Below are 14,601 nucleotides of genomic sequence, written 5' to 3'. Positions count from 1 at the left end.
CCAAATCACAAATTCCAAATCCTAATATTGAGAGTTTTAATATAGCTTACATATGAAAGCACTTGTGTATTGTCATTGACATAGACATGACATACTGCCTAGATGGTGTGGATGATATTGGAGGAGATTTTCGTAGTATTTCAACATTCACAATGCAAGCGCCAAGAGGGCAAGTATTGTTCTATTTTTTGATCACTGAAACGTCCTACCTCTAGAACATTATATTGTACATAGTGAGTATGCAATGAATATTTATTGAATAAATTAATAGATATTTGTAAATGATCACCCTACTTAGGTTTTAGATCATTAAAATGAGAATGCAGGGATTTGGATGTTACTTGTCTGAGGGAGGTATGACAGAAGCCTAATATGTGAGCTGTTAAGGCAGTGTTGTTCTTCACTCAACTATTTTACTGTTAAATGCTAAATTACTGATAAAAGTCAACATGTTACCTGAGTTATAAGTCCTAAAGGGAAAATTTACGAAAATCTTATATTCTATATACTTCCTTGTGAAATCCTTGTATGATTTACAGAGCATTTCCACGAGACTGAAAAATAAGGTACTACAGTATCAATTTTACTCTGAAGATTTTTTTATCTACTCAGTCAACACTTCATAAATTCTTTCCTTCAGCAGCATACTGAGTAATAGTGACATAACTGCGTAGACATGGCTGTCATGGTTCCTGCCCCTGGATCTTTCCTTTTGTGACAAAATTAAGTAAACAAGCAAACAAAAAATCCCAAATAGACACGTAAAATTAAATTGCTTTGTGATAAGTGCTTTAAACAAACTAAATGGGCATTGGGAGTTTGAGGATTGAAAGACTCTGTAGTTACACTGATTAGATGAGCCAATTTTGAGAAGGTGGCATTTAAGCTGAGATCTGAAAGTTGCAACTTAAACTTAAAAAGGGACTTTTGCCATTGGGATAGCATCTGGAATATCTGCACAGGCGGGCATAGAGGACACTGGGAGTGAAAAAGGAAAAGGGTTACTACACCGTTGATGTGCAACAATCAGTAGGGTTGGAAATGCTTGCATCTGATAGTTGGTACCCACTTATGAAAATGAAATATTCTGTGAAGTAATTATTATGAGGCTTTCAGTTTTGTACATTGTCCACCAGTGATTGGGACATTAAATTAACTGTCTAATATGGAGCAAACAAATTAAATTTTTGAGAATATCCAAACAAATATAATTTGAGAATATCCAAACAAGTATAATTTTACGTAAATTTGACTATATTTCTATTTTCTATTTGATTTATTTATTTTATACATGTTTCCCAGGATAGTCCACTGGTCTTACAGTCTGACAGGAATGTCACAGTGAATGCAAGAAATCACATGGGGCAGTTAACTGGACAGCTGACCATAGGTGAGTGTTTTGGGGTAAAGATTGCTCCTACTGTGCTTGGTTTTTTTGTTGTTGTTTTTGGTTTTTGGTTTTCGTTGTTGTTGTTGTTGTTTTTGTTTTTTTGAGACAGAGTCTCACTCTGTCACCAGGCTGGAGTGCACTTTGGGAGGCTGAGGCGGGCAGATCACGAGGTCAAGCGATCGAGATCATCCTGGCCTACTGTGCTTGTTTTAATTGAGAAAAGTGGAAGTATGTTATTTCCCTGATATATAACTCAACATCCCATTACAGCCCAATTTTGTTGCACATGATTTGACGTGTCATAGGCTAGTCGTGTTTCCTTTATTTAGTAGTTATTACTCTTGCCAAAGTATTATTTTGAAATTGAATTACATTTATTTTGCTTGTCATTACTCTTGAATTATGAAATGCACCATTTTTCTAAGAAATATGTTCATAGCATATGTTAAATTATAATAAATAAACTTAAGGAAACATGAGGTAACATCATTAGGTCTATGTATCCCTTTTCTAGGGGAAATATTTTCTAATAAATTGTATCTGCTTATTCAAAAGTACAACTAATGCAAACTTCAGCTTTCCAGTACACTTCCTTGAGAGGCCCATCTCATGATTTCTTGTTTGATTTCATTTTTACTCAACACAGATGGGAAAAATAGGACATAGGTACAGTTATGACAAAAAAAAAAAAAAGAAAGAAATAGCTATGACAAAGCAAGAAAAGTAACACAGAATCCGACCTTGGAGTTTTCATTCAATAAACATTTAATGATCAACTACCATAAAAAATAAATAAATAAAAATAAATTAGCAATTGCATGAGTTGAGTGTAATAAATATTAACATTTATCAATTACTTCTATATTTGATGTTGAAATTATATTTTAAGATTTATAGGCTTTATGTGTTGTTAATATAAATTAATGGTGAAGTATTAATTTTTTTCTCATAGCAAATATTTTAATTTGGAGATATATATCAAAATACAAGATGTGATTACTTGACTCAATTTTTATAAGAAGGCAAATAAGAAGTAATTTGTACTTTAAAGTTTTGATATGCATGTAGATTCTGAATTATTTTTATAACACTGTATTGGTTCTGTAGAGAAATTACTTAACATAAACATTACATATCTCTTTATTTCTATCTATCTATACATACATACACATATATATAGAGAGAAAAAGAATGAGAAAGAGAGAAAGAGAAATGTAAATTGCAATTTTGAGGACTGAGATATTCTTATTTTAATGAGAAATTAATCATCTTTAAATGCAAATGTATATTTCCAATATTTCTAATTGAATTATGCAAAAATAATACATTTGAAATATGAGCTTTAGAAACATGAATTTTGATTCTGTGTACTTAATTTGTAGGTATATTTTTTAATATTTGTTTTGATGGAACCAAAAAGGAAACATTTTAGCATATACGAATTTTCTAAAAATATAATTTTATTTGTAAAAATTGCTTTGCTTTACATCATAAAAGTTTGTCATTAAATATCTATTAATTGCTACAACTGGATAATATTTTGTGATAATTAGAAATATAGCAGTTATAGAGGGGTGCTACTAGCAAATGGATTCAAGATTAAATAAAAGAGATATGTGTATGGATATAGAACTGATTCAGAAGCAAAAACCGTCCACTTAAATATTCATGCTAATTCATTCCTGTTATGTTGGAACTGCAGAAACTGTAGGCCTATGGAAACAGGCCTAACCTTGGTAGATTTTCCGTGTCCTAATTTTCTTAAAGTTGAGAACTCTTCAGCCAGGTAGAACTTCCTTTTGCATTCAGTCCTTGATATAAAAAGAAGTTCTTAGTAGAAATGTCAAAATGTAAATTAAGGGTCAGGCACGGGAGCTCATGCCTGTAACCCCAGCGCTTTGGGAGGCCGAGGCGGGCGGATCACGAGGTCAAGAAATCAAGATGAACCTGTCCAACATGGTGAAACCCTGTCTCTACTAAAAATACAAAAATTAGATGGGCATGGTGGTGTGTGCCTGTAATCCCAGCTACTCAGGAGGCTGAGGCAGGAGAATCACTCGAACCCGGGAGGTGGAGGTTGCAGTGAGCCGAGATTGGGCCACTGCACTCCAGCCTGGGCAATAGAGTGAGACTCTGTCTCAAAAAAAAAAAAAATGTAAATTAAGTGCACAAAGAATATATACCCATGTGCACTGTCAGACACAATAGCTACTTAATGCCTGCCTATAGAGCAAAGCAATCATTTGATTACGTGAAGTGCAAATACTGTTTGCATTTCACTGCCTGCTTTCCTGCAGGAAATAAAGAATTTAGTGTGCTAATATTTTCAGTTACCCTTCCAGACTGATTTTAATGTTATATGGATATTTGCCAAATGAGAGAAAATAGCAAGAGGAGGAAGAAGAAAGAAAAAAATGTTAAGCTGAGTTTCAAATGCAGCAAATTATTAAGTTAATGACACAGCAGCTTATTGTGCAGAGAAATACGTTTATTCCACTGAGGCTTACACTTAAAAAACTTTAATATCCTGGTCCTTTGAGTGTATTTTTGATGACTTATGTATTTTTACTGGTTTGCATATTTTAATGAACATAGAACAAAAGAAGACTAGGGCTGTGTGAAAGGAGATAATGTATTCATATTTGAAACAAAGTCACAGGGAGCTACTTAGTAGTTGGTTGGGTGCCAATAAAATAGTTAATCTTTTGGACACTCAGTTGGTAGGCAGTTGTATATTGAATCTATTATTGTGATGCTGAGTGTAATTGTTGGTATCCCTTAAGTTACAAATACAGTGATATTATGGGAGAAATCTCGTGATGCTTTTCTATTCATTGTATCTGTGTGATAATAGATAAGATTGAATTATGGTACTGTGGAGAGATATGTTACAAAACACAACACAGAAAGTGTATCCCATGTTCAGAAACTCTTCAATTATGTAAGAATAAATTTACCTTTATGTAGGTTTGAAGACATAATTGAATGAATCGAGCAGTGTAGAAAATTACAATTTAATTCTAAAGACTCTAATTTTAATTGTGTATGCATAAAGTAGCTGTTCTAACCCTCCTTGTCTATTTCTTTTCTTATTCTTTCAGTTTTTATGTGTATGGCCTTGATTATAGTACAGTCATGGTACTATTTTTGCAATATTAAAAAAATTAGCACACAAATTGAATAGTTATGGAAAAGAATTTCAGTTACTCTTCATTTTCTAAGTAAAACAATTCTATTGTCTACCAATAGAATGCATCGATTTCTGTTAGAAAGGTATAGTCAATTCTAAAAATATAACAATTTGAATATTTTTCCAGATTTTATTCTCATTGTACCATTTTTCCTCAAAAATATATGTATGTAGTTTCAGCAAAGCAAATATCCATTTCTCTTGTACCCTACCTTTTTCTTTCTCTATAAGCCAGCTTCCTACTAATCCCACTCACAGGGATATATGTAGTCCAGTGATTAGGCCAACCCATGTACTAATTCCACTCACAGGGATATATGTAGTCCAGTGATTAGGCCAACCCATGTACTAATTCCACTCACAGGGATATATGTAGTCCAGTGATTAGGCCAACCCATGTACTAATTCCACTCACAGGGATATATGTAGTCCAGTGATTAGGCCAACCCATGTACTAATTCCACTCACAGGGATATATGTAGTCCAGTGATTAGGCCAACCCATGTACTAATTCCACTCACAGGGATATATGTAGTCCAGTGATTAGGCCAACCCATGTACTAATTCTAATTCTGACTCACTGATAGAATTTTAAATCAAATTATTTCTAATACAATAAATGCAGAAGAGAAATATTTTATACATTTCTGGCTCAAGCATAATAAAAACTAAATATTTTAAAACTTTCGGTAGAAAAATCAATTTGACAAATATATTTCGTGAATTGATGAAGTTCCAGGCTTTATGAATTTGACCAGATAATATCCAGTTTCCCCCACTAAGTCTAGGATTCTAATTTTCATGACCTTCATAACATTGGAGGAGATTGACGAACTCAAGATTTCTTCCTCCAAATTTCTCTTCTTAGAATAAAGCTGAAAGAGAGGAATGAGATTGTTGTTGAGAAGTGGTTAAAGAAAGTACAACATCCCAAGAGGTCAGACTCCTTGAAGAAAAAGCAAGAACTTTCTTAAACATGTCTCAGAATCATTCTCCAGGTCAAAATTTTCTATTATTTAATCTATAATTACTATGTTTTTTAGCAGAATATCATTTTTCTTTTATAGGTGAAAAAAGTGTGTGACTTTAGGTGTGTTATATATTCATATATGTTGATAACATGATGATATTTTCCATGACTTTCTATCAAAAAAGGGTAAAGGATGTAAATTATGCACCATCTTTGTGAAGTTTGTTTTATTATCTCAGGAAACTGCTACAATATGTGATATATACAATAAGAATCTTTACTTTATGGTAGCATAAATAAAATATTATGCAGTTTTGATATAGACTTTGTTTACAACACTACTACTAATAATTCTGTAGTAATTTGGTTCACTGAAAATGTAATACTCTTTCCCACAATATCATGAGGATAATTATATTTTATTTATCAATAACATTACATTGATATTTAACATACTATATTTAAGCTACTTTTATAAGTAGTTTACAAAGTATAGGATGATTTCAGTAAAATAATTTCTCCTTTAAAAATCTTAGCCAGCGTGGCTGTTATTAAGGTATCTATTGCTTTTTCTTATATTACAAAATATCTTTTATTTTTGATAAAGTAATGGCTAAAAACTAATATTTTCCTTTCTCATGTGCCTTATGCTCTCAGTCTATAGCTGAAGGATAAAAATGAAAGGAAGATAAATTCAGAAAGTGGAAAAAGAATAATCTTAACTGGTAGAGCCAGCTTTGTGTTTTTTGTTTTGTTGTTTATTTGTTTGTTTTGTTAGTGTTCCTCATTTAAATTTTAGTCCCAATGACTTTTGAGATACTTAACATGGCTACTTATGGGGTCCTTTGTCATAAACAAGAAGTTCTACAATCCCACATCTATATTTTTATCCCAGTAAAACATTAAGGTTAATTGTGTATTAAAAAACTGAATGTCATTCTTCTGAAATTTTAGTTTCAGAGTGTGCTTAAAACCACAGTCTTATACTTTAAATAGGATCTCGTATTTCATCATAGGTCTCCTTGTTTAATGCTCAATAAATTTGGAAGAATGAATTCTGAATGAATTAACACCTAGGAAAGGCTTGCTGTTATCGTCAGAATCATTTACTTATCTTTGATATTCTCATTTCTACTTATCAAAAATCAGTGGCATAACCAAATTGTATAAAAATCTTAATTGTAACCTTTAATTTCTCATTTTCTGTTTTTCCTCAGTAATTCTTGAAACTTAGGCCTTAAATAAGCCTGACTGTATGTTAATAAGGAAGAATGTCATTTGCAAGCAATTAAACAAAGTGATATTTGTATTTATTATGAGTTTCCTTTTTCATATTTTACACTTTGGGCAATTAATATCACTTAACAATAGAAACTGTTGTAAACAGCTTCTGTAGCAGAGTTGACTCTGGTTTCTTCAGAGATCTGAGGTGCTTGCCTTCTTTGTCCAAGAAGGTTTATGAAGTCAGGAAGTAGAGATAATGATAGTCAGACGGACCACAATAAAGGTACCAAGATTGATCATTTGCACTTCTTAGAGTGTGTCAATCAGCTACACGCTTAAAAATTGAAATTAAATATATATGTATATATATATATATGGCAAAAGATTTGTTTGATTAGAAAATTAGCCATTAGCATTCTGAAAGTAAATAATTTTGAAAATTTGTTTTCCTGTATTTTTTGAGTCAATATCTACTAATAATAGCACCCATGTTATGAAATAACTTCCTCTTTAAAACTATATAAGTTTATAAAAAGATACACATATATCTAAAGTTTCTATTAGTAAATCTTTACTCATAAGAAGGCATCTCTATCTTATAGAGTAATTAAACTACAGTGATGTTCCTGGTAATAAAGGTGTAAAAGGAAATGTAACCGAATGATCCCACTATACTTTAAAAGAACGCATATGATCTTATAAGAAATACACACATTCTTCTCCCATGTGCTGAACAAAATGTACATTTTGTTTAATAGAAATCTGGATGATATAATGTGCCCTATTTTTAACAACTCTACATTAAAAGAAGCATTAAGCCTAGTAATCCTCTGACAACATGCTTTACAGAATGCTGGATTCATGACAAAAAGGGCAGTTATGTAAAAATAACTGTAGATGGGAGACAAAGAAACAGAGCATGTTTATTGCTCCAACTCAATTCAGAAAAAAAAAAATCTAGACTTACCTGCAAGACATGGTGTGTCTGTGTCTTTTAAATACACTTTAAATTATGTATAATTGGACCTGTGTTTGCCATTGGTCAATTGAGGTGAGATCTCAAAACGTTAGTGATTGTGGCTGGACCTGTTCATTTCTGAAATAACATGACCTGATGATGAAATTGATATTGATGAAATTCCTTAAAAAACGCTGAAAACCTTCCCTAAGACTCTTAACTGGGTCAGTGCCCCTCTGCCCACCTCCAACATCCAAGACAGACACACTCTCTCTCTCTGTGTCTCTCTCTCTCTGTGTCTCTCTGTGTCTGTGTCTGTCTCTTTCCCCCTCTCTCTCCCCCCTCTCTCCCCCCCCTCCCCCGACACGCACACACACACACACACACACACACACACACACACACACACACACTTGCCCAAAGAATCAAAGCAAGGAAGCTACTAGTAAGCAAAGTCCAACTAGTAGATACTCTTTCATGTTTCACAAATTTAAGTTATTCCAAAATTTCACCATATCAAACACAAAACATGTTTACTAGAAAGGCACTTTGATCATTAAGAGATGCTTCAGTAACCCCCCCCCAACAAAAAAAGAAGGAAAGAAAACAAGAATGTATGTTCAATTAAAATTCTTAAAACATGTAGGAATATATAGATTTTTGCTAATAATATTATGGGGATAATCATATGATGTACACAATATATAAAAGTGTCGTAGAGAGTATTTTCATGTGGAAATCATGATATCTTCAGAAACTATTTTTAGGAAGGACATATACTTCACCAATCAATAGCATGGATTTTAGAGACTGCTAAATCCCAGATCTGTCAACTGCCCGCTATGTGACCTTACGTACATTACTCCAGGCATCCGTTCCAGGTTTCTGCGGGGATAATATGAGTATTTGCCTCATACAGTAGATGTGAAAATTAAATGTGTTAATATATAATACGGTATTGGAACACTTCCTGGAGCATAGCATGCATTATGTATATGTTAGTGATTGTGATTTTTTTGTTCGCACTGCATGTGTACTACTCTATACACATGACCAAGTCTCTGAGATTTAGTTGCCATGTGTATGAAATGAGTCTATTTTGCTAGATTGTCTCCATGACTCTTTTCTGTTCCAAGTCTAAATAATGAAAAACTACTTTTTACCTTTGGAGAAGGGAGTCAGTTGATGAATCTCCTGGTCCTTACGTTGCTCAATATTCAATTGTCCTGATAAAGTGCCATCTGATTTGATGTTTTGACATCTTAGCCATACAGCATAGGCACGTATTTTGTGCAAAAATTTAAAATGAAGAAGGTAAATGAGCACAACTAAATCAACATCCTAGCTATGCTTTTACTCTTTCATCAAGTTTTGGTTTATAAAAAGTTTTATTTTTCAATGAAATTTAATCCACAAAACAATTTAAGTCCAATCAGCTTATTTTTGTTAGTGCTAAGCATAAACATGTTTTTTGTTCCTAAATGAATGGAGAAAAAATGTAGATGAGGGTTTTATAAATATTTAACGACCCTGAAAATGACATGCAATCTTGCATTAAAGCAATTACAGTGAACACCTGGGAATCATTTAATTGACTGCAGATGGTATAGGATATATAAAAAGTAGAAGGTTATGGATTATTCTCAGGTTCCAAATTTATGGTTTTTTTCATTGACTCTTTTTTTTTTTAACTTAGAGACTGTCGTAATAGTCTAGGATAATTTAATAAGAATGAATGTTTGATGTAAAGTGAGCTGTGCAAATCTTGAAGGATAGATCAAAACACTTAGGTTTAATACTACATATACACTTCAAATGATTAAATGCATTGTTGATTTTAGTTCATTATTAATTAATTAATTCATGTTAAGAAATTTATAATTAATTAATCCATTTGAGGAAATTGTAAATTGAAGTAGATGCCTGTGATATCAGGAGAAGGATGTCACGCTTTAGAAATTAGAGCTCTCAGTCTTTGTAACTCAGGTGTAATGAGAATTATGTCTGAAGGAAAGACACTAATGATCATGTTTTGAAAAGTTGTACCAAAGGAGTATTTATATTATTTTTTAAATATCCTGAATCATTATACCAGTGCCTCAGAGATGCTCATTGTTTGTGTCCTACAAACAGAAATATGGACTGGCTCAAATATTTAATTAAATTCACAATTATTTGTAGAGATAGAAGTGCAGAATCAGGGAATACTACAGATTTTCCTTTCTGGAGGACCTAGACTAAAATCTAAAAGAGATGATTTGGCTGGTCATCTTCAACCTTTGCTGGCTTGCTCCTTCTCTTCCCAAGTACCCCATGCCCTCGTTTAACATCAATCACTGCAGTTCTACAAAGCCAGCTCCACTTAATAGTGCTCTGTGCTGTGGTCCTAAAAACCACTTTGCATGGCACTGGCCTCTACTTCTCATGACCAAGGGTAGCTAATCTGGTAAAATAATTCATGCCTGTATGTCAATGAATAGTATATCTTTGAAATTTTTCCTTTTCCAGACAAAATATATGTATTTGAAAATATGGCGTTTGGTAACAATATCTTTAGTTGTCAAAGTAATTCTAGTCTTGAGGGTATATAAACAAGGGTGATAGGATAAAGTGAGAAACTGTGCCTCTTTTAAGACATATTGTAAAGGTGTCCCACTCCTTTATTTTAGCACTTCTTAGGCCGCCCCATCTCCTTATATATTAATAAAAAAGATAATACAAGTCTATTTCAATAAATATAATGCACAGACTAATTATTTCTTAAGTGCACAATACTGCAGAAATCACTAAGCAGATGAATAAACATTTTATTAATTTGGTAATTATATAAGTTTATTCAAAGTATGAGCATATCTCTAGTGTTTGAATTTTAATATTAAAGTAATTGTAATAAAATAGAAATGATATATTACAGGGCCAGTTAAAGGATAAAAGTAAAATAAATTAACAAGGTAACAAAAGAGTGGTTTTAAATTTTCTCTTTTAGATATTTAATTAGACCTTATGACTACATAACTTATCTGAAATTAATGAGTCTATAGCTTATATACTTAACCAAGAGTTGTTTTTTATGAGGCTCCCTTTGTGGGACCTCAGATTTGCAGGTGCATTGGAGTTCCATATATAATTGACTTATGGAACATGCGGTTTTGTGTTTGCCTTGATAAGAAACATGTCTTTGGAAATTTGGTTAATGGGGCATAATGTTCACAAGTGTAAGGTTATGGGAATAATTATATGAAAACATCTGGAGGCAGGAAGCTAAATAAAATTTAGGAGTCCATATGTACACAGAAGATCATTCACTTCAGTATTAGGGTTCCTAAATGAGGTGTCACCCAATCCCTGATGACCGTACAACAATACCAATTGCCTCGTCATGGGGTAGAGAGAGAGAGAAGCTAGGGGGAAACCATTACTTATGATCTAGGTCTTTTAACTACAGTTGTGTTTTTCTCCTCACTTTCACTTTAGATTTTGTGTCTATTCTTGTATTTAGTTTTGGAAAAATTCCAAGTCAGATAATGCATATACCAGAAAAATAAACCATAGTGGGAATAGAAAATTGAGCAAAGGAAGAGGAGAAAATGAACCCCAGCTATTCTTCTGTTTCCAAGTATTTATTAGACTCCTGACAATATATATTTCATAATGAGGAAACAGTATTACCCAAATCTCTTCAGATTTCTTAAGATTGTTATGAATCCCTAAATCAGCCTTCTTTGGTTAAAATATTTAATCAGTTCTGAATTCATTTGCAACCTTTGTTTCCAATATTATCTCTAGATATTTTATAATATATTTGTCTGTATTTAAGAATTTTTAATACTACATGATCCCTCTATGTTTTGATCCAATAATCCTATGGAAAAAAAGAAAAATCTCATTTTGTCATGGCTTATTTTGATTCTGAGGTCACATATTAGCTGTTTTGTTTTCAACATGCTCACAAACCCATCAGTCTATTGTTTAATATCTTTCCTTCCTTTATCCTTCCCAAAGGAATTAGAGCATGTTAATAATTCATAAATTTTGGAGCTCACCTTTTTTCATGTCATAGTTAGAATAAAGAAAATTGTTTCCATTCTTACATTGTTTTTGTCATACTTCATTTTTCTACAAAGATTATTGAACGTAATTCAGAGACCAGCCTGCCACTCCAGGGAGGCATGCATTGCAGACTAAGAGAATGTGCTTTCTTTCCTCATATCTCTTCCAGAGGTCCTTATGATTCCACCTCCTTATTCTTCTCATTTGCGAGCTCATTGCTCACCTAACCTGTGAGCTACTAATTGAATCAGTAAATCTATCAGCTACCTAAAGCGCACTAGAGTATTACAGGTAAATATATCTGGGGAAGAAAGCCTTCAATATTACACATTAAGAAATTGACCATACATGTTTTCACATTACAGGCTTTGAGAAATCGTAAGTCATAAGTATAGTGACTAAAATAAAAGATGCAGACAATACTGTGTTAGATTGGATACAAAGCTACTGGAACTTTTATACTCCTGCTGCTAGGAATGCAAAACATTACACCTTTCTAAAAAAACAGTTTCCCTATTCCTATCAAGTTAAACATGCAACTACCATATGGTCCAACAATCTCACTCCTAGGTGACTGCCCAAGTTAAATAAAAACATGTTTGCATCATAAAGTTTATATAGATATTCACAGCAGCTCTAGCCACAGTTGCCAACAACAAGAGTCAACTCAAATATCTTTCAGCAAGAGAATGGATGAATACACTGTGGTATGTTAACACAGTGGAATGGTATTCAACAATTTTTTTAAAAAGCTATTGACATTATGTTAGGTAAAATAAGTCAGTCTGGCAGTTTATATACTGTATGATGGCATTTATATGACATTCTTAAAAGGACAAAACTATGGTAAAACCAGATTCATGTGTAGTTCACAGGGATGGAATGGGGGAGGGTTTAGTTATAAAGGGATAGCACAAGAGAGTTTTTTGAGGGTGATGAACCTGTCCTATATTTTGACTGTAGTGATGATTACACAGCAATCTGCATGTGTTAAGATTCATAGAAGTATACACCAAAAATTGACTCTATTGTAACTTGAAATACTTTTTAAGTTTTTCCCAAATTTACATGATGTCTGTCTTTTTTTAATATATAACTTAACATTCTGAACCCTAATATTTTCTTCATGCAACTATGTAAGGAAATACTGCACTTCAGGTCCAGTGGGGAATTTATTCTGTATGCCTGGGTTTTTATAACCCTGCTTGACACATGGTAGCCCCCCAAATAAGTGTGGAATAAGTGATTAGAATATCTTGAACATTTTCCCGAGACTTAATTTTTTAGATCTTGGTTTTCATGAGATAATTTTAGAAACTTTGTGTCACTGCTTTATTCTTGCTCATGATTCTGTTTGTTCTTTACTTCACATTTCCGAAATACGGAGGCATTCATAATCTTCATATTCAGGAACATTGAATGTCTTAGAATAATGCCCACATTTCTTTTACTGGTGATTTTTTGTTCATTTGTGATTATATGGTTTCTGAATATTAAATTAAAGGAGTTTCTTGTTCTTGAACCATCATCTTTTTCAAAATATACTTTATGATTGCATAGATCTTGTCAAATAAATTGTGGAAACTTTTGATAAGGTCTATGATTTGTGTGTAACTTTATTTCTTTCAGAGGTATCATAAAATGTATAATAAATGCTTGTTGGTTGCAAACATTCTCATTATTGAAATAACTCAAGCCTTCTTATTGATTTAAAGCAAGTTTAGACCAGTCTCATTTCATTTTCACTCTTAAGGCTGATAAAATTATTTCCAAATAATTTCCAGTTGAGGTAGCCATCATTGCTGTTGGCTTCGTCTGTTTTTATGTCACCTATATCTGTTATCTGACTAAGTTGTGTTACGTGCTCATTATACATACAATGAAAATTTATTATACATGCTCCTTTACCATATCACATATATGTGGATAACACCCAAATCTATCCCTCTGACTTTTTTTCTCTTTTTCTTCTAGCATGAAACCCAATGAACCAATTATTATTATTATTTGTGGCTATGACTACACCTTACTATCATGTTGATTTCTAATTCAACATTAATCTTTTACTGGGTATTTTAAAAACACTAAGTGGTCATTTATCTCAGCCTCAATTTTTAGTATTAAAAGATAGTGGTACCTAAGTGTATTTTCAACACTAATATTTCATATTTGCTGAGAGTTTTTTTAAGTTTAACAAAACTAATCAGCTTACCTTCAAAACCCAGCTTTTCTTTTTTATATTCTCACACATAAACAGCAGATCATTTAGAATAGCCCATAACTTTTTGGGGGTACAACATTAAATAGGTCACCTCTGCTATGAGTAACCTTCTTAAAGCACAATAAAAATAGAAAATATCTGTCATCTTCATTGGTTAAAATCACATTATCACATTGATAAGAGGAAAGAGATGAATGCAAGTAACATGAAACTACTGCAAACTACATATACTCCATTGAATAAATTTATGATTTTTCGGAATAAGTAGCTTTAAAAGAGAATGCATTTAGGATGTAAAAAGAATATATGTGGCAAAGCTGATTTAATGTCAAACAGAAGTTCACAGGGTTACTGGCTGCATGTAGAAAGTGATGAACACCAAATATGCCTTTGCAAAATAAACCAAAGGAATTTCTTTATGTAGAGAATATTTAGTGGCTTGAGGAAAACGTTGGTAGGGTCACAGTATAAGTAACAAGAGCAAGTAGTTTTGAAACAGAATTTGATAAGTGTTTCCAAGAAAGAATATTAGGTGGTGTTACAGGTAATTTAATGATGACTATGATCTTAAATGGACCTGCTGGCCTCCTTCCATTCT

General features: G+C 32.6%; 1 protein-coding gene across 3 annotated transcripts in view; it reads left to right on the top strand.

Moving 5' to 3' along the window:
• Positions 1-14,601, top strand: part of SGCZ (sarcoglycan zeta) — a 1,203,249-nt gene that overhangs the window by 1,041,937 nt on the left and 146,711 nt on the right. For all 3 annotated transcript variants that reach the window (XM_054497724.1, XM_054497725.1, XM_054497723.1), the window contains one exon: positions 1,303-1,390. In XM_054497724.1, coding sequence (XP_054353699.1) covers positions 1,303-1,390 — 88 coding nt within the window. The remainder of the gene's footprint in view (positions 1-1,302; positions 1,391-14,601) is intronic.

The sequence above is a fragment of the Pongo pygmaeus genome, chromosome 7 (assembly GCF_028885625.2).
Source record: "Pongo pygmaeus isolate AG05252 chromosome 7, NHGRI_mPonPyg2-v2.0_pri, whole genome shotgun sequence".
Classification (NCBI taxonomy): domain Eukaryota; kingdom Metazoa; phylum Chordata; class Mammalia; order Primates; family Hominidae; genus Pongo; species Pongo pygmaeus.
This window is presented reverse-complemented; position numbering and strand designations above follow the sequence as displayed.